The sequence below is a fragment of the Lycium ferocissimum genome, chromosome 1 (assembly GCF_029784015.1).
Source record: "Lycium ferocissimum isolate CSIRO_LF1 chromosome 1, AGI_CSIRO_Lferr_CH_V1, whole genome shotgun sequence".
NCBI lineage: Eukaryota > Viridiplantae > Streptophyta > Magnoliopsida > Solanales > Solanaceae > Lycium > Lycium ferocissimum.
The window spans coordinates 62,068,855-62,095,341 of NC_081342.1; the positions used below are offsets into that span (position 1 = coordinate 62,068,855).

Genomic DNA, 26,487 nt, shown 5'->3' on the forward strand with positions numbered 1-26,487 from the left:
CGTAAACATAAATGTTGACGTGACACGCAAATTTTGGAGTGTCTAGATGATCATTTTATAAGTTAGAGTGTTCAACTGACAAAGTGGAGACAAGTTAAGGTGTCTACTTGTGCACACCCAAAGTTTGAGGGCATATTTGCCAGTTGAAGCCAAATTTAAGGGCTTGTTTATGTATTATGCGTATTAAAAAATAAGAATAACTTAAATTGATCAAATGTACAGACAATCCCTTGGCTTTAAATTTCACTTTGACTTATCAATTGAATAAGGCCATTGAACATGCCAGTTCTAACAATAGTGTATCTATTGAATACAATATAATGTACTGACACGGCAAAAGAAATAATATTCATTACTTCTCGTGATCTGAACCACTACTTATTCCTTCTCCTTTCACAATTTAATCATTGTCGCCGTACCGTGACCTCCTCCCCTTTTATCATATTTGGTGGCTACCACCACAACCAACACCTCCTTTTTCTTTCTCTTCCTTTTCCTTTTCCTTCGTCGAATGGAAACGTTGTCACCTCCTCCTCCCTATTTCTCTTCTTTTGATTTGGCCACCGCCTCTATTTTTCTCTTTCTAACTTGTGGTTAATTTTTCTTAAATTTTGTCTTGTTTTAAATGATATGAGTAATTTTTTTTTAATTGATTTGGTCTTGCTATTTTGTAAAACTTGTTCTTTTATCCTAATCTGAACTATAGCAGGATGTATAACTGGTTGAACTATCGTTATTGGGTCTAGCACATGTTCTTGTGGTGGCGAAAGGTATCTTATAAGTACCGCAAATGCCGCCACATATGCAACGTGCACCTTTTTTTAATTAAATCAAGAAAATGACATTAACCTTTAGGATTAAATCTTGTTTGGTTGTTTTTTGCCGCCATTAGCTATTATTGATAAATTCATGGTATTAACTTATATCTCATAAGTCAAAAGGCTTTGATTTACCTATGGTATCCTGCCACCAAAATTAAACAAGGAATCACTTACCTATGGTATCCTGCCACCAAAATTAAACAAGGAATCACTTTGGTTACGAATAAAATGACATCATTAAAATTGATTCATATTGTTAACACCAAAATTAAACAAGGAATCACTTTGGTTACGAATAAAATGACATCATTAAAATTGATTCATATTGTTAACAATCTCCCCCTTTTTGTGATTGACAAATTCTTTTAAAGGACTAATGTGATACTTTCCTTTCTTGATGCTTTTCCCAAAAAATGTCTCTTGCTCCCCCCTAATAGGCACTACCATAAAAGAGCCCGACGACCAATTTTTTTTGTTCATTAATCACATATAATTGATTGGAATCTCTTTTACCAATTTGCACGCAGGATTACTTTTGATGAACTGGTGAAAATTCAAATACCAGAATCTAGTGATTTTATTTAGGGGAAAGGGTTAGAAATACCCTTCTATTTTGGGAAAAGGGCTAAAAGTATCCTCCATTATAAATTTGGGTCAAAAATACCTTCCCGTCATTAAAATTTCCAAATATACCCCTGTCTTAATGGAAATTTCCAAAATAACCCGATTTCATTTTTAAATCCGCTCCATTTAAACCAAGCTCAGCTAAATAAAAAACCCATATGAGTTACCCGCTCCTGTGCGTAGTGGCTCCAGATGTAGGATTGGGGAATAATTTGATCACATATGGGTTCTTTACTTAGTTGGGTCGGGTTGAATGAAGCGGGTATAAAAATAAAATCGGGTTATTTTGGGGGATTTTGGAGATTTTCTTTAAGATAGGGTTATATTTGAAAAACTTTAATAACGGGAGGGATATTTTTTTACCCAAATTTGTAACGGAGAATATTTTTAGCCCTTTTCCCAAAGTAGAGGGGCTTTTTTGACCATTTTCCCTTTTGTTTATGACAAAGTGTATCCCAACAATAACTTTATGGGAACTACGTAGAGCAAGATATGGTGCTAAGTATGGGAAGGAAAGGCATAACATACAGAGATCAATGAGAAATACTGCAAACTCTGTCACTCAGTTAGTTGGTAATCAATTTAACAATGAACAGATTAATTTTAACTGGAGTAGCACTGTACAACTTATGGAAAGTGACATTAATTTTAGGAGAAGTATTCCAGTCATTTGGATTAAACCTGCCTTTAGTTTTGTAAGGTTTAACTCTAATGAAAGTTGCATAAATGTCATATGTGGAGGTGGAGATGTGATCAGAGATAATGAGGGTCATCTGATTTTCACACACACTCTAAGCTTGGGCCAGGGAAGTAGTAACTAGGCTGAGACTTGCTTATTGTTGTTTGGTGTCAAATGGTGCATTAGCACTGGTTATGACTTCATAATTGCTGAAAGTGATTCTAAACTCCAAGTGAACTGTTTCAATGATCTCAACAGTGTACCTTGGAGGATCCAAAAAGAAGTTGAAGAATTGAAGAGCCATATGAACACTTCAAGATACATACTGCAGCACTGCTACAGAGAAGCTAATCAGGCTGCTGACAAGCTAGCAAACCTAAGTCATGGTGATCAGTCTAACAAGAGATACTACAACTTTGAAGAACTTCCTAGGCAGGTAAAAGGTTTGATGATAATGGACAGACGGGGAGTCACTTCTTTCAGATCGGTTAAAAAGAAAGAAACATGAGTTCATTTGGGAACCTCCATAGCTAACTAGTCAAGTGTCTATATTAGTTGTAGTTATTGACTTTTTGCAGGCTTGGATTTGTTGTGGTTCATCTTAGTGACTAAATATCCAAGATCAAAGTTGCATTTACCTCATCTCTCTTAAGATAGAAGACTTCTTTCATATCAGATTAGAGACATTTTTTGCTATTTGTAAACTCCCTCAGATCAACTGTAAACTTTCGGAAAAATGAATAGAATGGTCAGTTTTGTCCCAAAAAAATCATATATAATTGCACTTATATATTTCATTTACGTTTATATATTTATATGCAAACAGGCTCTGATACCAACTGACGAAATACAATTATAAGCAACGGAAGCAATCCGGTACCAAATTTGCATGTAATATTAATAATATAATAACATATTTTAATCAAACATACAATCGAATGAATAAATCTTAAAGTGTGAGTGCTACCGCAAAACAAGCCTTCACGTTTCTACAATCTTTTGTCGTGTGATCCAAAAAATTCCCGAACTTTGATACTTGTATGAGCAAGTATTTATTCCAAAAAACAAATCCCCGCACGCGGCACGCGCGTATACACACACATATATAAATACCTATATAATATTACTACTTATATATAGTAACAGTCTTATAATTTTATCGTCCTCACAGAATTGTCTTGTGGTCCTTGTCCTTTGATCTACTTTACTTTTTTAAGACTTACAGATATTTGACCTTTGTCCCTTGATATGCTATTTCAAGCTTTTTTTTACTTTTTATATTATTTATCTCTTATCACTCCTTGTGGATCTTACCCCTTTAGCACTTTAGAAAATAGTGGCTCACTACTCAAAGTCGGTGGCGTGTGTTTCTTTTAGAAACTTCAGAGTATTCAACTTTCTTATTCTCACACTTGCAGCTACAATTTCTTCCATCTCAAGCCAAGGTAAATTTATCTTCTCCATCATTGCTCTTCTTCTATTCCCTTTATGAATTTTTTGATGTTTAGACACTACGAAATCCAAACAAAAGAGGAACAAAGCCAACAACCTTGTTGGGTCTCACAATTACCAAGAAATGATGAATAATTTGCAGCAGGATACTCAAGATTTTCTTTCTAAGCATGTTAGCTGCAATCATAAGCGGACAATTGTTTTAGAATAAGTCTCTAATAATCTCATGCCTTCAATTTTTTGCTGCAAAATTTAATAATGCTAGAACATTATTAAATCAAAACTTATGTTACTATAATGTGAATTTGAATTATGACACTTTTAAGTTTTTTTTTAATTACTGTCTTTGGTCTCGAAATTTTTGTTTCTCTATTGCTAATTAAGATATATTATTTTTGAATGAGATGCCATTATGAATGTATGAGATTTCCCTTGTATGTATTATATTCCTAAATTGCATTCTCAAGTACCAACAACAAATGTGAAAATCCTGAATACTTGAAAATAATTTCTTTTATGAATTAGTCCTACCATAGTAAATTATAAATTATTTGATTAAATATTTATAATTTCATCCCTTAATTGTCATGTGTTCGAGTCACCAAAAGAGCAATAGCTCTAACAAAAGAAAATTTATGAATAATTTAATTCATTTATTATAACTTTTTTTAAACTTTCGCTTAGCTTATTTCATGTGTCGGATATAAAATTCATCGATATTTTGTTAAATAACTTTTCAAAACAATCTTCTCACTGCAAAACCTTCCCAAAACTTATTATGGGACATTCACCTTTGGAAGTAGATATGCAAGTGGATTTATAATGGGATAACTACATGGCATAACTAAGTCTAGTACATATTTAGATTTAGTAGCTATAGTTTAGATTAATTACATCCCATAGCTAAAAGTAATATGTTAAATACAATTAATAGCTACATATATATTTAAGGTAGAATACCCATCATCACATTATTCACTTCCAACCCAACCCTCCCATCTCTCTCTCTCTCCCCTCTTCCCCCACTCCTCCGGCGAGGAGCTTCCAGCTCCGGTCACCGGAGTAGCTGTCTTCTCCGGCGAAAAACTGTACAACTCCATACCACGGCCAAACCACACCACCGCCACTGCCCAACCGTCTTCTCCGTCTAGATCTGACTGGCGTCAGTCGTCTTCTCCGTTTTGCTACAGATTTGACCGGAAAAAAGCAAGTTTTGAAGAAATTGCACGGTTTGCCCTCCAAATGATTTGGTCTTTAATATTTTCCGTTCAAATAGGCTGGTCTTTAACTTTAGGAAGAACTTACATGTTTTTGTCGGTGTCAGTGTATTCAGAAGGTCAATGAATACACTGTATTTGAATGCCTTTAATCTGGTGCATGGTTTGCCCTCCAAATGATTTGGTCTTTAGTATTTGAAGACTTTCTACAGTACTTGAAAGGACCACAACTTCAAAATACGGTGTATCCATATCAGAAGGTCTTTAATACGGTGTATTCATTAATTTTTGCCGGATCTGGAAAATAATGTTTTTTTTATGAGTGTATTCAATAATTTTTTAGCATACAATCCAATTTATTCATTAATTTTTTAGCATACAATGCAGTGTTTGGGGTGTATTTTATTTCTTGTATTTAGTATTTGACTGTATCCGTTAAATTTTAGTGCAAAATTGTGTTTGGGGTGTATTTTATTTCTTGTATTTTGAAGGATATTTTTTTGTATACAATCGATTTTAAATATAATAAAGTGAATACAATGTAAAAGTAGCTACAAATGAATACAGTTGAGTTGAATGCATTTGACTTAAATACAATTTAGTTGAATACATCTGACTTGAATGCAACTTAGTTGAATACATCTGACTTGAATACAACGAAATCTGACTCAACTGAATTTGAATACAATCTGATTTTTTAATACAATTTACTGTAGCAATCTACTGTAGCGCACAAATGTAGCTACGAAATGTAATTAGCTAAAATGTAGCTATGCCCAATTTAAAACCCCTACATGTTAGTCATTTATGTAAAATTCCCATTTATAACAGGATGTTAGCATGTGACAACTTGGCATGGGTCATTTGCATGATTGCCCATCAAAGGCACTAGTCTTTAATTTTTGCCCTTAAATTGGTGGTCTTTAATTTTTGGTCTTCGCTAAAAATCCCTTGGTTCCAGGTTTAAACTCCCGTTCAGTCAAAAATTAAAAAAAAAAAAATTGCAATGTAGAGTTTGGATTCGCAAGGCATGCAAAAATCTACCTCAGACACAGTTTCAAACTCACCTTTTGCATTCACCAGAAGGCAAAACTCTGCTTTAAGGCAATGTTTTTTTACTTAGTTGAAATTTTACAAACCTCTGCCTTAAGCCCTAACTTTTGCCCGAATAGGCCTAATTTTGGGCAAAAGTTAGGCCTAACTTTGCTACAAACTCCTGTTTTGCAATTTTTTTTTTAATATTTGACTGAGCGGGGGTTTGAACCCAGAATCCATGAGTTTTAGACGAAGGGTAAAAATTAAAGATTTCAAATTTGAGGGACAAAAATTAAAAGACCAGTGCCTTTGAAGGGCATTCTGCACAAAAAAATGACTTGGCATCTAGTAGTCTCATAAATGAGCTGGGTCGAACAGGCTTGACTACCTATCCTTTTCCCACTTCTAGTCAAAAAAAAAAATAAAAAAAAATCAACCGAATTTTTTTTTAGAATTAGTAAGCTTTTGGTCATGAAAATCAAATATTTTTTTACTTTATTTGGAATTAGAAGTTAGAGTTGAAGATGGAGTTGTGTTTGGTTATAGTTTTGAGATAATTACACTGTGTATTAATTAGGATACCAATGCTATCAAAATTGACCCATATTTTTAAATCTTATAAAAACTGATCCAAACTTTTTCCCAATCTCCACCGTCGTCGGTCACTGTCTTCCCTGCCGATGAAGCTCACCGGAATTACACCCTCCTTCGCCCTCTCTCTCTCTCTTTGCCGCAACTTCTTTTCCTCGCCGAAAGTTTTCCGGCAACAATGACAACGATTTCTCTTCCACCGCCTGAGCGCCGTACACACTTCCGACGCCGCCTCCTCCGCTGCGGTGGCTCAGATCTGGCCAGAAATTACCTAGGTCTAGGTCTATCCTTGCTAGATCTAGATCTATCAGAAAACTCATCAAGGTGGTGGTGGAGAGCAGGTGGCGGAGATGGAATTACCGGCGGTGGGAGTCGCCGGAGGTGGTTGAGGTCGGCGATGGAGAAATCGGTAGGTGCAGGGTAGTGGGTGTATAATATTGTATAATAGTGTATATGGGTGTATACACCCTCTTATACAATATTATGCATTTTTATACACCTATATACATAATGTATCTGTCTTTTATACTTATGTATATAGGTGTATAAATATGTATAAGTCTTATTCAAAACCAGTCCAGATATATGTTTATACCCACTTATATAATATTGTATAATTGTGTATAAATATGTATAAGTGCATATTTTCTTTTATAATGCTGTATAATTAATTTTTTTAGTGTATATACTTACACATTATATACCTTCAAACACCTATATATATATAATGTATTTATCTTTTGTATATAAGTGTATAAAACTGTATAAAAGCGTTTTTAGGCCAAAGCTTTGTAATGTAAGTTTTGGGCTATTTTTTTGCAATGTAAGTAAATAAATTGTATATTTGCGAAATTTCTCCTATAGTTTTAGCAAATAATATTTGGTTGTTTGAATGTACCAAAAGTAAAAATAACGTTTTAGGTATTTTTCAATTATATTTAGAATTTTGATGGCCAAACGTTGATTTTCGTGATTTTTTTTTTTTCCAGAAAAAGTAGAAAACTCTCATGGCCAAACGGTCCTTAGAATACCAAAAAAGAGAGATATAAAGAATAACAGAAACCGGACAATCTTTACTCAATTAACCGTTAATTTAAACTTTCCAGCCACTATACTTTTGCTTCTTTTTTTCACTACATCGAATCCTATAATTATTTACTTATAGGGTTTATTTAACAAGTTCCCTTTCCCTTGTTCTCACTACTATCTCATTTCGATCCCAAAAAATGTCGAATTTCTCTCATAAAATGCGACTTTCATCAACTCTTCTAAGGCGTTTATTACAGCAAAGAGTTAATTCAAGAAATTTTACCACAACTGAAGGTCATCGTCCTACTATTGTTCATAAACGTAGTCTTGATATTCTTCACGATCCATGGTTTAATAAGGTAAATCTTATTATTTGGTTTTGTAAAATGACTTTGTTGAAAGATCAGTAGAAATGTTGTTTTGTTCGGTTAGTTGATTTATTTGTTATTGGAATGGAATCTCATGATCTGCAAATTGTTACTCCCTCCGTCCCAATTTAAGTGTCTTAGTTTGATTTAGTTTACCGAGGGTCTATTGGAAACAGTCTCCCTACATACCCTCCCCAGACCCCACCTTGTTGGATTATACTGGGTATGTTGTTGGTTTAGTAGTTTCACTGAGCATGGAGTTTAAGAAAGTTAAAAGATATTTTTGAATCTTGTGGTCTTAAACTAAAGATATGTGGAATGTACCAAAATACCCTTTAATCTTGTGATCGTAGACATGTAAGGTGGAAAGTTGGAATTAAGGAGTTGCGAAAAAAGGAAAGAGACATTCTGTTTGAATGGGACTAACAAGGAAAGTAAGACAAACAAATTGAAACGGAGGGGTATTATTATTCATTTTATGACGGGGCAGTTTGTGTGCACCTAGCCACCTAAACTAGTCTATCGGGGAAATGCACTGAGCAGTTTTTTGCCCACCAAGGTTGGACTAGATGAGTACACTTTGAGTGTTGTAGTTTGGACTTGAATTGGGACTTCTAGGTTGTTACTCCTATGCCTCAACCAAACGATCATCCCCTTGGACACTTGCAAATTGTTAATTATAGTTGCGCACTTCGGAGTGGAATTCCTGCATGCACTAAGTTCCCAGTGAATGGAAATTTAGGAACTTTGGGTTAAATATAAGCAATTAAATCCTGAAATTCAATATGAAAATGATGAAGCAAGAACTGGTAATTAGATAATTCCGGCTTCCCTTCTCCACTGGTGTTTGTTTTGTGCAATCTATGCAAATTCTTAACAAAGAAATAATAGATTGAAGGAAGCCAATGGATTTACTTTGGGGCTAAGGGAAGTGGTAGTACCTTATCGGCTTTCGATTATTGAACTGAAAGTACACTATTTCAACAAGGTATAAACTTTAGCCATCTGTATTTGGTAGGCTGTAGGCGTGAGATCCAATCCTCAAGTAGTTGTCCATATTGTGAAAACTTCCGCGTTTTTGTCTTCAGTACCAACAAAATGCATTCCTGATTTCGTAGTTTTGATTAAAGTATGTGAAGAAATGAACATTGAGTCTAACTCAATCCGAAAAGCTAGCTTTTGAGGGGAGGATTATTGAAGACAATATAAGGACATTACAACCCATTCCCTCCACTAATGTGAGACTTAACCCCCATTTCCCCCCCTGCCCTCGCACGCCTAGGACTGGACAACTAGAGCATGAATATTATAACACGGGGGACCCAACACTGAGAAACACAACAACATGAATTGATGGGTTTGACTTTGATACCATGGGATTGATCTTTGAGGGGAGGGTGCTCAACCAAGCGTCTTCCCAAGTTCTGATTGTTCTGCCATTTCCCGGTAGAAAACTAGATATTTTTAGTAAATTTGTTCCACAAGATCAAATTGCTTCCAAACTTCAAATACGTGTGGTGCGTTGTTAAGAGTCCCACATCGGTGGGTTAAATGGTACATGATCTCCTTATTTGGACTTGGGCAATCCTCCTCTCATGAGCTAGCTTTTGGGGTTGAGTTAGGTCCAAGATCCATTTCTTTACATGGTATCATAGCCAGGCCCGCTTAATTTATTTTTTCCGATGTTGGGCCCTGATATTAAAATTGCCCACGCACCAGATGTCCAGCCCTGGGCGTGAGATGGAGTGTTAAGAGTCCCACATCGGTGGATTAAAGGGTATATGGTCTCTTTATATGGACTTGGGCAATCCTCCTCTCATGAGCTAGCTTTTGGGGATGAGTTAAGCCCAAGTTTCTTTACACGTTTGTTGTGAACCAATGTTTCTCAAAGTGCTTTTCAACCAATAATCTCTTCCAAAGTGCATTGTCATCCTTGTTGAATCTCCAATGCCATTTCTGTGTAAACTTTCATTATGGCACTTCAACTGCTTGATCCCAAACCCCCATTCTTCCCGTTTCTAATAAAATTGTGCATTAACAGGACATGCAATTTTTTTTTTTTTGGTTGAAACTGCTTAAGTTCTATTCCTCAGCATTAAGGATATGCTGGCTACCTCCAAAAAGTTACAGAGCTCCTAAAATTCTACAATTTGATCTGCAGCTTCTATACATTGTTGTTTGCACCAAGAAAATAAAGATACAATTCTAACTTTCTGGATGGAATAGGATCTATCTTCAAAACATCCACTATTTCTCTCCCTCCACACAGTCCACCAGATGCAAGATGGTGTAATCCTCCACCATCTCCTTTGGCTTTTGCTTCATCCCCTTCTGATCCAACTACTTAACAAGTCTGCTGTATGTTCAGGCATGATCCATATAGTGTTAGTGAGATTGAGGAGAAGTGCCCAAAGGGGAGCAGTGAAGCTGCAATGGAGGAACAAATGTTTGTTTGTTTCCTCTGTTTTGTTACAAAAGAAAGAAACACCTTGACACCAATTGCATTCTCTTCTTCTCTAGCACTTCATGTGTGAGACAAACTCTCTTTATTTCCAACCATGTAAAACACTTCACCTTGGTAGGAGATTCACTTTTCCGGATGTAATTCCATTGATAATGTGGTCTCCCAGAGGGTTTCATCATCTTTTTTGTAGGCACGGTTGACTGTGTAGCATCCATCACTGATATGATCCCAAAAGATCTTGTCTGAGTCAGTTGTAAGGCCACTGGCAGTTGCTAGTTTTCCCAGTAAAGATGCCACCCTTTCCACTTCCCATTCATTTAAAAGTGTCCTGAAAGTCAGATCCCATTCTTTAGGTGGCCAGCATTCACTTACTCCTGCTTTAAGGTTGCTGCAATGTTGAACAAATCTGGGAATGAAACCATGAGAGGGGCTTGGTAAATCCAAGTTTCCATCTCTTACTTTTAGTTTGAGGTTTGCTTCCAACAGAGGCCATAGAGCCCTGATAGCTCTCCATACTCCAACACTATAGGGATCAATGACTTCCTTTGTGCACCAAGGTTTTGTTTCACCAAATTTTTCCTTGACTACTTCCTTCCATAGAGCATTTTTCACCATTGTATCTCTAGAGCCATCTCATCATTAGACAGTTATTCTATAGCCCTAAGTTTCTGATTCCCAAGCCACCTTCTTCTTGCTAAGTAGTACGTTTTTCCATTTCATCAGGTTGTAACCCTTCGCTTCTTTACACCCTTGCCATAGGAAGTTCCTCCTTAGTTTATCCAACTTTTTGATAACATTGAAAGGAGTAGGAAATAGGGACATTCCTTCGGATGTGTGGAGATGGCGGGAGATTGGAGATGGTTTATTCTTTGTTAGGTCAAGAGGTTACTAGGTGAGAGAGGAATGTACTTTCCCCATGACTCTATATGGGTTCCTAGAGTAGCGAGGAAGGTTGTATGGTTGGCAGCTAATCTGAGCAAGAGGAGGATTACTTGTGTCAGTTGGTGCTTTATGTGTAAGAGTGCAGGTGTAAATGTTGATCACCTTCTATTGCATTGCAAGGTGGCTAGTCGTTTGTGGAGAGTGGCTCTCAATTTGCTTAGGATGCGATGGGTGATGCCGGACGGTGAAAGAGGCTTTGCATAGTTGGAATCAGAGAAAAGGGAAGAGAAGATGAAGGGCATGGAGTGTCGCCCCTTTAGCAATTATGTGGGTCATTTGAAAAGAGAGAAATAGGAGGGCATTTGAAGGGGTGGAGGAAGATTTTGTAAAGTTGCAAGTAGTTTTTTATCACTAGTTTGGTGTACTTATGGGGTCCCTATTTGTATAGAGGATCGGGTCTCTTTTGTTGAGAATCATATTTTGGTGTAGATTCTCTCCTTTTGGTATACGGTGTGTATATGAGGATTCCCCCATTTGTTAATAAAATCATTTACCTTATAAAAAAATGGGAAATAGGGACATCTCATAATTGGGAAGAGAATCAAGGACAAATTTAATTAGGGTGATTCTACCCTCAAGTGATAAATATTGAGCTTTCCAACTAGTTAGTTTTTTCTGAGTTTTCTCCACTATGCCATCCCATATCTCCACTGTTCCCAATGACATGCCTAGGTAAGTTGTTGGCATATTCTCCACTTTGCACTCCAAAATATTTCCCAATTCTTGAATCTGTGGCACCTCTCTTTAATGGACCTTTCTGTTGCTTCAAAGACAAGTAGAATCTTCCTGATGTAGCATATTTGCTCTAACTTTGGTTCACAAAAAAGCACTGTATCATCTGCATTCCCCACCAACACTTGAAATCCCCTAATCCATCTGTTATGCAATGCTAGTCTCATCATGCTATCAAAACCTTCCATGGCTAGAATAAAGAGGAAAGGAGATGGGGGATCTCCTTGTCTAAATCCCCTTTCTGATTGAAAAAAAAACCACAGGTTGTCCATTTATCAGAATAGAGAACCTGGCAGTTTTAATACAGAACTCAAGCGATCTTAACCATTTGTTCCCAAAACCCATCTGCCTAAGGATGCTCAGTAGAAATTTCCAGTTAACATGATCATAGGCTTTCTCTGTGTCTAGCTTGCACATGATTCCAGGCTCCTCTCCCCTCAATCTTGAGTCCACACACTCACTGGCTATTAAAGTTGCATCCATAATCTGTCTCCCTTTTATGAAGGCCATTTGATGTTTGTTCACCAGGTTGTGCACCACCTTTGTCAGTCTTTCTGCCAATATCTTGGCAAATATCTTGTACACTCCACCTATCAAATTGATTGGTCTGTAATCCTTCAGTACAGAAGCACCTACTTTCTTTGGAATTAGTGCTAGAAAGGTGGCATTGAAGCGCTTTTCAAAAATCTGATGAGAATGGAAAAACTGGATAGTATTAATGATTTCTTCCTTCAGTAGCTCCCAAAAGGAGAGAAAGAAACTCATTGGATATCCATCAGCGCCAGGTTCCTTATCCATAGCACAGAGTTTGATACTCTCTAAAATCTCCTTTTCATCAAACTGCCTTTGCATCCATGCCTGTTCTTCATTTCAGATGACTGATCCTCATGAGATCCTTCACTGTCAATGGGAGACCTGGCCATATTTTGGAGAATCTGATCCACTTGATCCATTTGAGACTGAAACTGATCTTCCCCAAAAGTTCAACAAGAAGTTTCCGTTTATATATATATATATTTTGATAGGTAACTGAAAGAATTTTATTGAAGTAAAGAGGGAGGCAACTTTAAGAAAAAGCTGGATAGAAGTGCATCTAAAAGATAAACTTTACAGTGAGTGTAAAGAACTAAGAAACTCAGCCAACGCCTCCGGTTCTAAAACGTTTCCTTTTATATGGTGAAAAGCTTAATTGATATCCGATTTGCAAATAATACCGGGCTTTCCTGTTTTCATTCTTGAGTCCATGCATTTATTTGCAGTCAAAGCAGCATTCGTGATAGTCTATCACTAATAAAAATCATTTGGGAATTAGTGCTAAATACGAGAATATCCTTTTAAACCTTTCCGCAAGTGCTTTTGATTAAACCTTATAGAAACAACCAATCAAGTTAATAGGTTAATAATTCTTCAGTACTTCAGCACCATTGTTCTCCAGAATAAGAGCAATATAAGAGGAGTAGAGGTTCCTCTAAAAAAAATCATCATTGTGCTAGTGGTTTAAAGCACCCATCAGACCTCCTTTGATGGTAGGCTAGCTCATCTTAAAGAACCCATAATAATCCTAACTCGGAGCTTTGTTCAGATTCGTAGGAAAATTATAAACTGTAATTCCTTAGAATGTGATTTGGAGGTTCCGGAATGATTATTACCTGTTGTATGAGTATAACATTCAACATTGTCTGCCTAGCTTGTCTTGATCATCTGCCTGTGCTTGTAGCAGCTCATATATATAGATATAAATCCGGGCTTACAATAAAGATTAACAACATGATGGAGTTTAATATAGACAAGTAGATAAACTGGAGTTACCTAGAAAGCCGGTTTGATTTGGCTGATTTTTTACCGTCTTACCTATGAATAGAGTGTACAGTTTTTTGCTATCCTCTTGTAATTTATAAAGTAGGAACACCCTTGTTTTTGCTAATCTAATTATAGTACTGCTGGGAGGAAAAAATAAAAAAAAAAAAAAGAAAGAAGAAAGAAAATTATAAAAGGGAAACCCTGTTTAACTTGACCCAGTCGAGCTATCAAAAGTATATCTCTGAAGAAAAGATTTAAATCACCTTTTCTTTCTAGTGGATTGTATTTGACAAGGGGACAGCTTTTAGGTCCTTCATCATTTTCTTTCAATTTAAACAATTCATCTTCTGGTTTTTAAGTGCTTGAGTTGGAGTAATAACTGGCAAAATTGTCTATAGAAATGTGGATAATGCAGCCCATCTTGATCACCCGTGCTGATAAGTGTAGTGCGATAAGCATTTTCTTGCATTAAACTGTTTCATATTGTGAACTTCATGTGAACACTTGGAAAGACTGAAGTCAAGATTCATGGTAATATTTAATGAATTTTAGGGAACAGCATTCTCATTTACAGAACGTGATCGTCTTCACATACGTGGCCTACTGCCTCCAAACGTGATGTCCTTTGAACAACAAACTGCACGGTTCAGTAAGTTTCTATCCACTATTTTATTGCAATTATGTTTGGGCTATCTTCAAAGTCAAAATCTATGACACTATAGCATCTGAGTTTGTAATGAATAGAAACTTCCCCGCAACCTCTGAGTAGTTCATTTTTTTGAGTTTGAGAAGAAATTTGTAGTGTTCTTCACTAGTTGGAGACTTTTAAGATCATGTGGATTTTATAATGGATATTTGTCCCTTTTTTAATATGCTTGAAATTTGAATTGTTAAAGCTTACCAATCCTTTTCACAAAATTTGAATCCTTAAAGCAACAAATTCAGAGTTTTAATCATGTAGGCATCCCCCCCCCCCCCAAAAAAAAAAAAAAAAAAAAAAAACAAAGTGCGTTGGTGTTCTTTTATTGAGTTCAATTACTTACATTGCCAACTTTAAACCTTTTTCTGCATGCAACAGTGGCTGACTTGAAGAGGCTTGAAGTGCAAGCTAGAGATGGTCCATCTGACCCATACGTTCTGGCAAAGTGGCGGATACTTAATCGCTTGCATGATAGAAATGAGACTTTGTACTACAAGGTGAGTAACTCAACTTGTCCTTTAACAGCACTACATTGTCTTTTAACAGCATTATATTCTTTGGACATCACATACAATTACATTCCTATTTGTAAGGGGGAGGTCTTGAGTTCGACTCTAAACAATAGCAACATTTAGTTAATTTATATTGGTTTGTTATCAAAAAGTTGCATATGAGGAACTATGGCTGAGAGTTTTTCCTGTGGCAGGTTCTAATTGACAATATTGAGGAATATGCACCCATTGTGTATACTCCTACAGTTGGTCTTGTTTGCCAGAAGTACAGTGGATTGTTCAGACGTCCGAGGGGCATGTACTTCAGTGCTGCAGATCGTGGGGAAATGATGTCAATGGTTTACAATTGGCCAGCTGATCAGGTTGGTGCATATGTGAACTCTGCCAATCTATATGTCAAGCTTTCCTTGTTACTTTGGGGAGACATTTAAATATTCGATCTTTCCTACTAAATTAACGTGAACTGCTCTTAGACTTAGTTACCTTGTACAGATAGATCATTTGTACTTCTATATCTTCCCTCGATACATAAAGATGCATATTGTTTTGAACTTTTGGCTTACAAAAGGGCTGAATAGAAAACTGTAAAGTAATCGCGCTGGTGTTCTGCAATTAGTCAGCAGTTCAGGCGATTTTTCAGATAGACAGACAATGTCAAATGGATGACGAATCAAAAAAGAACATGTCAAATTGATTAGATCATAAAGCTATGCAGCACATTAATTTGCTTTTGCATAATATCAGGTAAACATTATTTGTCAAATAGAAGTTTTTCGTCGAAACAGCCTACAGCACGAAAGGAGAAAAATGAAGATCTTGTGGTACCTATCATGAAATATGAACATATATACAGTTCACTGCAAAATATCAATCGAATGATCCTTTACTGACAACCCATCCCTCAAAAAGGAAAACCAAAAAGATAAAAGAGGGAATAACTTCACTAGAGTTACAATTGGTCTTGTGAGATGGTTAACTCTTTCTTTTTGACATTGATCTTGTTCACTAGAATGAATGATTTTACTGCTTCTCCATTATGTTTTAGTGCTTAACTGCTTTTCATTTTTTTTCTTCTGATAGTTATTTTATATATCAACACTCAATAATGAAAGTGCATTTCATAGCTGGAGTTGCAATGTAGGTTGACATGATTGTTGTAACTGATGGAAGTAGAATATTGGGTCTTGGAGATCTTGGCGTTCAGGGTATTGGTATTGCAATTGGGAAGCTGGATCTGTATGTGGCTGCTGCTGGGATCAACCCTCAAAGAGTACATTCTTGCTCCATATTGCCATTTCATATTGCTTGACGAATAAGGTTTCTTTCATGTAGTAAGCACTAAAACCAAAAAATGACACGGGAAAATGGAAAAAAGAACTTTTAGGAAGAGATGGAAAGAGTATTAGTATGTCACGAGATTTTCTTTCTTTTTATTTGAGGAATTTGATTTGTTAAAAAAGGTTGATGCTATTGTCAGTGACTCTTGAAGCATTTCTACCTGTGCTTGCATTAGGAAATGAACAAAATGAAGAGATACCATGTCAAGCGCTTTATAACTTTCTATTCTGGTTCTTTTATTCTTTTTAATTAAGGTATTGTGTCATATGTAGTGAATAGTTGTAGTCTTTTATGGGTTTCTTATAGTAGAAGCTACTTTTTAATGGTACAACTTATCTTCTGACATTGCTGATGTAAGGCATCCAGATGTCTGTAATTCCTTATGATACAGTTTCTCTTTCCATCTTTAGTTTGTCGTACATACGTGTTTTTTTACTAAACTCTTGCCTTTAATATTCTTTAAATATACTGATTCTATTTTCTGTTTCCAATAGGTTTTGCCTGTAATGATAGATGTTGGAACTGACAATGAGAAGCTCTTGAAAGACCCTTTATGTGAGTACTTATTCTTTATCATGGTTAATGATAATGCACGACATAGTTCTCCAATGATCAAATCAATACAAACCAACTACTACATTATGTTTTCTTTAGTTTCTGGAAAATGTCCTGCATATGTGTCTTGTGTTTACATGAATGAATAGGAATATATTAACATAGCCAATTATTTTTAATATCTTAACTGAAGGCATGATCATACTACTCATTTAAAAGTGTGGTTGAATGGGATTTTATGTTGTGTATACCTGGCATTTGGAGTTACACTACTCCATCTATTATAAAAGAACTCAAGAAACAAGTGCATATGAACTTTGCCTAGCAGATGCTTAGCATTTGATCCAATCTACCCAAGCTAAAAATTATGGTCATCGCTTGATAGATGTACTTGCACCTGATACATTCTCCTTAGGCTATGTATATATGTGTTATTTAGTACTTATTCGAACTTCCCATTTCCATATTCTTCAAGTTTATCTACATGGATACTGTGGATAGTTGAAATCTCTTATTGCAACTATTATTATCCTTGATATTGATGATTGCTATCATTGCTTAGTACCTCTCGGCATGTTGAATGTGTTAGGATCGTTTTTTGATATCTATTGTTACTCAGTCATACTTAGCTTGCTACCAGTAATGCCTATTGATTCAGGATCTCTCTCTCTCATTCTTACTGACGTTGGGGATATTCCTTTTTCATGCTTACAGATTTGGGACTGCAAGAGCGTCGGCTTGACGGAGAGGAGTATGTTGAAGTAATTGATGAATTTATGGAGGCTGTTTTTACTCGTTGGCCCCATGTGATTGTGCAGGTACTTCCCTTGGTTCATTCGAGTTCTTTTCTTCATTCTCCTCATAGTTTCATCTTATGTATGTATTGCCCTTGAATTCACAGTTTGAAGATTTTCAAAGCAAGTGGGCCTTTCAGCTGTTGCAGCGTTATAGAAACAACTACAGAATGTTTAATGATGATGTCCAGGTGAATAACTTTATCAGTCATTGCCGAAGTATTTTAGTGTTTGGAAACATATGATTACAATAGTAAATGAGTGAATAATAAAAGTTATTGACCCTAATGATTGACATATTTAGGATTAGGGATATGATTTGCTCATAAATCGGATGAAGTAAAAGCTTAAGCTGGTACAAACATTGGTAAAACACTCAGGGCATCTACTTGTTATGTGTCTGCAAACCTTACGGGGAGAGAGAAAAGAAAAAACTTATGTCATTCACCCTGCTGTGTCTCATCTCATGTTATTTAGAGAGAGTGCAAAGGTTGCTCAATAATTACGATATTCATGTTTGCTTTACATGGCAATACTTCCACAATATTTGCTTGTTCTTGGATGCCAAACTAGGGTGGAATTTTAGTGGTTAAGCCCCCCTTGTTGTTGCACCACTTACTTATACCCTCTTTGCTTATGGAAACAAACAAACATATACTTGATTGATCAGTTGTGCTCAAGAAAGGATAGACATCTTTTTATTCATAGTCTTTAAACTCCCACTTATTCCTCTATAAGGGCATACAAGTTTATTTTTTCGATAAGGTAAATGATTTTATTTTGACGAGATATGCGGCGGAGTTGATGATAGATTAGAGGTTTGGAGACAGACCTGGGAGTCTAAAGGGTTCACGTTGAGCAGGACTAAGACAGTATACTTGGAGTGCAAGTTCAGGGACTAAGTCACTTGGCACATATGGAAGTGAGGATTCATACACATGTCATCTCCTGGAGAGGAAGTTTCAAGTATTTGGGGTCAATAATCTAATGAAATAGGGAGATTTATGAGGATGTTACACATCGTATTGGAGCGGGGTGGATGAAATGGAGGTTCACATCCGGTCTCTTGTGTGATAAGAATGTTCCACCAAACCTTAAAGGCAAGTTTCAGAAAGGGGAAAAGACACTGAATGTACCCTAAAGTTGTCCGAATAAGTTGAATACACACTCCGATTAGTTGGGCGACCTATTACCCCCTACACATATTAGAAGTGAATTTAATACCACCCTAGAAGCTAATGTGGCGCAAAAATAAAAATAATTAAAAAAGTGGCGTGTTTTGTTGAAATTTATTTATTTTTTTCCCTTGTTCTGTCGCAAAATACATATTTTTAGTACTATTTCCTCTGCTGACCCTTCCATCTCTCCGCCTAAAACCACTGTTGAACCACCACTAAAACCCAGCAGCAGATCCATTCAAAAGACCATTGTTTCCTCCATCCTAAAACAACCGGACAGCTACCAAACAAACCAGTGGATCGTCCCTGTTCCCCTGTGGAACACCAACTAAACCACCATCGTTCCCCTATTTCTTCCACCTGTGAGCTTAAGGTTTTGATTGTCCCGGTCTAAGCAAAATAGTCGAGTCAGTGGGGTTCTCATTCGACTCCCCACCCTCCCTTTCTTCATATTACGGTGGTGGATTTGGTTGTGGTGGTGAAATGTATGTTTTTTTTTTTTTTTGTAGTGGAGATGTGGGTTTGGTGGTGTATAGTGAAGAAGCAATTGGCATGATATGGAATTTTTTTTTTGAAATTTGACATAGTATCTTATGTGGCAATGACATGGCGATGATGTGGCACGAGTGTAAAACACCTCCCATTATGTGACTGGTTATATGTGCGTTGGGGGGGGCGGGAGCGTGTTAGTTCCACTTAAATTAAGAACAAAGGGGGTATTAGGTCGCCCGATTAGTTTGAATGTGTATTTGACTTATCCGGACAACTTTAGGGTACATTGATGTCTTTTCCCTTTTATAAAGTGGTGGTTAGACCAAGCTACTGTATGGGTGGAGTGCTGGCCGATCAAGAAATCACACGTCCAAAAGATGAAAGTAGCGGGAATAAGGATGTTGAGATGGATGTGGGCATACTAAGAGAGATAAGATTAAGAACGAAGATATCCGAGACAAGGTGGGAGTGGTCGGGCATCTAGGAGGAGATGCATAGATGCCCCAATGAGGAGGTGTGAGAGGTTGGCTATGGTGGGTATGAGGAGAGGTAGAGGTAGGCCAAAGTTCTCGGGATAGGTGATTAGACAGGGACATCTAGTCAAATTTGGGGCAGATGGGCTTCATGGGCTGAACTCAAGGCTAACGGGAGCAAAGGGGAATTATTGTACTGTGGGAGAGAATTGTGTAAATACTCAACAAGGGATTTTTCAATCACTTGCAGATTCGAAAGACGGACTTCAAATGGGCACTTACAGGGGTGTATAGACCACATACAAACCCTGAAAGACTTGAATTTTGGCATGAACTTGCAGCTGTCAGAGGTTTAGGGTCGGATCAAGATTACTGGAGATTACAACGTCTGCAGATATAGTGAAAGACTTAACTGCTCTAGGAGGTCCAAGGCAATGATTTCTCTTACATCATTCAGGAGCTGGAACTAATTGATCCCCCCTTAAATGGAGCTCAATTTACTTGGTCCAGGGGCGAGAACCACAATCAATCCAGGGGCGGGAAATGATCCCAGCAGTCATCTTTTGGGTCGTGTGGAATGAAAGAAACCGCAGGTGTTCTGATGGGTTATCAACTCATTCCTGAAGGCTAAATGCTTAGTTTTTTTGTTTAGTTGGAATTTTCTTACTCCTGTTAAGCATTGACAGTTTTGGACTTGTTGGCTTTGGTACTAGTATAGCTTTAATGTAATGGAGACTAACATGACAAGCCCTCTGGCTTTTGCTTCTTGGCACCTTCCAGTTGCCCTATATCAATGACAACATCTTACTTCATCAAAAAAAAAGGACATGACACACCTGCAGCTTTTCGAGGACATGACCCTAGATAGGAAGATATGAAGGTCGAAGATCAGGGTAGAATGTTAGTTGGTAGTCGAGCGTTGTCTAGTTTCCTTAGCAGTACTGGTATTAGTACTCTCCTACTATCTTATTTTTCGATTTAGTATTACCTGTTGTTTCCTTGGCTTTGGTTACCGCAGTATTTTTTGTTGTTGCTACTGTTCTCTTCTCCATTGTTTTCAGTTTGGCTTATTCGCTACTGTATTTGCATTACATACTTAACTCTTTTTTATATGCATTACTTGAGCCGAGGGTATATCAGACTCAACCTCTCTACCTTCACAAGGTAGGGGTAAGGCTGCGTACACACCACTTGTGGGATTACACTGGGTATGTCGTTGTTGTTGTTGTAAATGATTTTGTTAATAGTTACAAAATCTCAGGGATACAAGTAGGATACTAGTATACCAAACAACATACGATCTACAACATCATATGATTCTATACTAACTACACCTAACATTTTATACAAATTGGAACTTTATGGATGCACCAAAATGAAACTAGGAATGAGTCTCTATTCCTCGTGTATACTTAGTCACTCTCTATCCTTTCAAAAACCCTTTCATTTTTGGTTCTTCCATAGGACTCACATGAGTGTTAATGGTGTAACATCCCACACTCTTCGAATTTCTCTTCCTTCCTTTTAATGTCCAACCAGAGTGGCTCCTTCGCTATGCTCAATATCGTCCATTGCAACCCGAATCATCTCGAAATCTCACACCATAGAGGAGTGGCCACTTGCCACCTGACTATGTTGGAAGAGGTGGTCCACATTTTCACCTGAACATTGGTACATAAAGCACCAAAACATATATTTTTTTTTTCTTCAAAATTTTGCTGTCAGGATTGCAATCCTCTCTGCAAACAAAGTAAAAGACACACCTTTCTTGGTTCCATTAAGTCCAAACCGCTAATGTGGAAAATCGGATTCCTCCCTCACCAAGAGCTTATGATTTTATGACTTTATTGTTGACAATTCATCTATTCCCACTCCCATCTCCATGATTCTTGACTAGAATGTGATGTATTTCCTTATAAAGAAGTCAACCAGGCATTAGAATCCAGCTACTTCCCACTCATGAAGGTTCTTCCTAATCCTTACGTCCCAATGAACTCCCATACTGTAATTTTTCGATTTCGTACTACAATCTCCTTCTGGTTTGAGATGTTGTAAGTATTCGGAAATGTGAGTTTCAAAGTCCCATCTGACACTGCATGTGACTCTAAAAGCTGAGTTTGCTTCCATCTCCTACCCTAAAAGTTATGTTCTCGACGAAGTACCATCCTTCCATAATATATCTCCAAAGTTCGCACTCAAATGAAAAAGTGGTAATTTTTAGTCCTCCACCTTCCTTTCACAATTTCATATTTTTCAGCTATCATCTTCTATAGAGCACATCTTCCTCGATAGAGAATGCTACTGAATTCTGGAACTCCACAACCATTTCTCAAATAGGGCCTTGTTTAAAACTTGGAGATTTTCAACCCCAAGATCTCTCCCTCATATCTTTGGAGACGTAACAACTTCCCTGCTCTCTAGTTGAACTTCCGATTCTCATTTGCTGAATCTTGTGGGATTCCTTTTGAAACCTTTCCAATTTACTCGTGATACTGATGGGTGCGTGAAGCATTGACCTGAGACGTGAGGAATCTCGATAGAGTACTCTTAATTAATACTTCCTTCTCCCCTCTCGATAAGTATCTCTTTCGTGGTCCTGCTAACCTCTTCACAGCTCTCTTAACCACAAGGCTTCATGCTGCTTTGTCCTTTTTGGAAGCGCCCAATAGTAAACCAAGATAAGTTGTTATAACTGCTCCAAACTTGCAATTTACCACCTCAATCCTCAGTATTGTCCAGTTCACCCATTGGAATGATCTCACTTCCGAAGTTGATCTCAGGCCTGACACTACCAAGAACCATATAAGAACATGTCTTAGTTCATAATGTATGCGTCGCAAAAAACTACAGTGTCATCTACGAACTAAAGTTGTAAAATCTTCACTGTATGTTTTGCTCCTATTGCTGTAGAGAAGCCCCTCAAGTGACTAGCCACTTGCAGTTCCCATAGATTTATTCATCATTCTACTCAATGCTTTGATTACCAGAATGAATAACGAGCCTGCCATTCACTTTGATTGGGAATCTGACCGTTGGTATGCAGAAATTGATCTACTTCTGCCACCAATCTCTGAATCCCATCTTCAATATTATAAAGTCTAAGAACTTCTCGTTCACATGATCATAGGCTTCCTTCTGGAGTCTACCACTCTGTTCCCCAACAAAGCCGCATCCAGAATTTGTCTTCCTTCCACGAACACATTGTAAGAAGTAGATATTGTCTCATCTAGCACCTTCTTTACTATACAAGAAAGTACCTTAGAGATTATTTTGTAGATGCTTCCTAGTAAACTTATAGGCTGTAGTCCTCGATGTTCATCGCTCCCACTTTATTCCATATGATGGTCAGGAAGCATGCGTTGAGGCTTTTAATACATTTTCTGATCTCCAGGAATGCAACAATAGTCTCCATTACAGGAGACCATACTCCAATATGTTGGAAGAAGGGCAGGGTAAATCCATCTGGTCCCTCGTTTTCTCATTGCCCTCTCCAATTACTCCCCCATTATCTTCTCCTATTTGATTGATCATTAGCCTTTCGAGCTTCGTTCTCCAACTCACTTCCTCTTTATACAAGCTTTCATAGAATTATACCATCATTCCACTTACCTCTGGTCCCTTAAATACCCCTTCATCCACTTCCACGTGCTCTGTGAAGTTTCTCCTTTTATTCGCTATTTATACCCTATGAATGAATTTTGTATTTGAGTCCCCCTCCTCCAACCATAAATCCCTATTTTCTTGTCCCCAACTAGTCTCTCGAGTTATTGTCGACGTGTCTATCTCTCTTTATCACCTCCTTCCTCCCCTCCTCAAACTTAAGGTCTCTCATCTTCAACTCTACCTTCTCAAAATACCTCACTATTTCACACCCATATGTTCTCTTTTAGCGTCTTCAACTTCTTTCCAAGTGGTTTGCTCATGACTACGTATCCATTTTCACTAGTCTCGCCACTTTATCTCCGAAGCTCGTAGCCTTAAGTTACATATTCTTGAATATGAAAGTGGCACCCATGCTTCTTTCCTTTGCAACCATCTAAATGATGGGTGAATGGTCCTAGATAAGCCTAGGCAGGGAAATCTATACAATGTTAGGTGCCATTTTCCCTCAAGAGGTTGAGTCCTATGCCCTAGCTCATGGGAAATTAGCCTCAGTAAGATCAATAAGAAAATGGTTATTAATAAATTCCTAGAACTCCTCCATAGCCCTTGACAACATTCTGCAACCCATCCTTCCCTCTAGGAACCTTGGACTGAGGGAGGTTTATGTAGTCGAAGAAACTGGAAATGTGGTCCCTGTAACTATGGGAAAAGGGAAGTCAACTAAATTGACCATAATAATGCTTTCCTTCATTTTTTTTTTAAAAAAAGAAAAGAAAAAACTAAATTGACCATGATGTTGATGTGGCTCCCAATATTGGTACATATTTTGAATGTCTCATAGCCGGTGCATGATGTTTAAGTATTACTATGTCAAATGGTGGGAATTGTGTTTGAATGTAAAAACTTTCAAGCTATGGTTGTGAAACTGAGAGAACTCAAATCTTGAAGGAGATACTAGAGTACACGAAGAATTTCTTCTATTTTGCTTGCTCCTAATTCTATAACCTCGGCCTGGGACTGGAGATAACAAATGGCATCCATCTTTTGATACATTATTAGCCTTTTGTTTGTGATGGGTGTTTCTTACTCTCAACTAGACAGTTTGCTTAAAGTATCCTGATTTTCTCAAGTCATTTTCACAATTTCCTCTTGAAATTTAGAGCCGTACTTCATCATTCTTGTACGCGTCTGCTCATATCTTCAGATCAGATATATTCCTTACTGAAGTTCCTTAAATTTCCTGTGCTCTTCATTGTTTAACCAAGTTTCACATTACAAGTGTGGTACAATTTGTTTTCTACTCAGGGAACTGCAGGAGTTGCTATTGCTGGTCTTCTAGGAGCAGTAAGAGCACAGGGAAGGCCAATGATTGATTTCCCAAAAATGAAGATTGTGGTGGCGGGTGCTGGAAGGTTAGACTAGTAAACTATTCTTTTCCTATCACAACGCCCATGTATTTTCTTACTCGAGTCATTGGCATGCCATTATGCAAGAACTACTTCATTCTTTATATACTTCGTTCTTTCTAGATTGCATTGATGTACTATTGTTTCCATGTTCCAAGTCAATATTACCCTGAATCGTAGAAATAGTGTTTGATTAAGTATAGTGAATTTGGTTATTCAGTCTTTGCATTAGTGGTTGTATGGTTAGTTATGGTAGAAGATATCGGGGGTGATACTTAAGAGGAATAAGGTCTCGTGTTGAGTTGAGCTGCTTTCCGTTTCACATGGGTTCTTTGGGGGGGTGGGGGGATGGAGAGTTTGACAATGTTAAAGAAAATGGACCTTGGATCCAATTCAACACAAAAAGCTAGCTCGTGTTGTGAGGATCAACCAAGACCATATAAGGAGACCACCACCACCCTCAATCAATGTGGAAAATTCTTAACACCTCCTCGTACCCCTAGGGTAGGATTTTGGGAGCATTGGCAACATAACATGCGGCACAATATTGTGTAAACCAATAGTAGGGATGAGTCTTGCTTTGGTACCATGTTAAAGAAGAGGCCCTAATAACTAGCTCATGACTTGAAGATTGTCCAAGACCATACTAGGAGACCACAACCATTCAATTAATCTGGAACACCTAATAGACGAGTAGAATGCTACCTGAGACATTTGATGCTCTGAGCTTTTCCTCTTTTTGTTTTCTTAGAGCTTCTTAAGGTGCCTTTTACATTTTGGTAAATCTTTAAGGTTTCTATTTTTTAAATCTTTTAGTAGTGCAGTGCAGGAATAGGGGTTCTTAATGCCGCTAGGAAGACAATGGCAAGAATGCTAGGGAATACTGAAATTGCTTTTGAAAGTGCAAGGAGTCAGTTCTGGGTGGTCGATGCCAAGGTAAGCATCTCCTCATTTGTTCCTTTTTGACTCAAAATTTTCTTTGAAGCTTCAGTCTACCAATATAACATTTTTTTTGTTATGTTCCTTCCTCGTGTAAATGACATTCTTGTTATTCTTTTTCTTATTGTGGGTTACATGACTACATCCTGTTCATAATTATCTTAAAGAATCTTTACCTTTCCCTTTATCCTATTTTCGTCATTATCTTTTTAGTAATAGTAGAAATGATAGTTTTCATAATATCTTTGTTGTTCTTTTTAAGTGCATTTAACTTTTGAAAGATGTTGTCTAACCGTTGAAATGGTAATAAAGACAACAAACAACAACAAAAAGCTATGCCTCAGTCCCAAATAAGTTAGGGTCAACTATATATATCCTCACTAACCATGTTACATCATATAAACTTATCTCAGATCAATATTATACAAAATAATAATAATAATATAATAAAATAAAGAGTACTAGAAGTTCTTTATGTTTTCTACTGACCTATAAGTCTTTGAAAGGCTAAAAGAATTCCTAGAAAAGCATAGGAGATAAAGTAAAATGCTAACATGATAATTTTATTCTCAACTAATTGGCATCAGCTGTATAGATCTTTTCTTTGATGTACCCTATTTCGCTAAATTTGCATGTCTTCCAGATTGTAGGTCTTTCGGCACAATTTCCTTCCGAAAATGTAACAAAGATAACATAACCGAATAATTAAAACTACTGTAAACTGCATTTTCCTATAAAAAAAA

The 26,487-nt window shown here is 37.1% G+C and overlaps 1 protein-coding gene across 1 annotated transcript in view; it reads left to right on the plus strand.

Moving 5' to 3' along the window:
* The first annotated feature begins 7,522 nt into the window (after positions 1-7,522).
* LOC132056830 (NAD-dependent malic enzyme 62 kDa isoform, mitochondrial) overlaps positions 7,523-26,487 on the plus strand; it is a 31,414-nt gene continuing 12,449 nt past the window's right edge. Inside the window, exons 1-10 of the mRNA XM_059449200.1 lie at positions 7,523-7,807; positions 14,307-14,403; positions 14,833-14,951; positions 15,161-15,328; positions 16,108-16,236; positions 16,799-16,859; positions 17,574-17,677; positions 17,761-17,844; positions 24,705-24,811; positions 25,630-25,741. Of these exons, the coding sequence (XP_059305183.1) occupies positions 7,646-7,807; positions 14,307-14,403; positions 14,833-14,951; positions 15,161-15,328; positions 16,108-16,236; positions 16,799-16,859; positions 17,574-17,677; positions 17,761-17,844; positions 24,705-24,811; positions 25,630-25,741 (1,143 nt within the window). The 5' untranslated portion in view covers positions 7,523-7,645. The remainder of the gene's footprint in view (positions 7,808-14,306; positions 14,404-14,832; positions 14,952-15,160; positions 15,329-16,107; positions 16,237-16,798; positions 16,860-17,573; positions 17,678-17,760; positions 17,845-24,704; positions 24,812-25,629; positions 25,742-26,487) is intronic.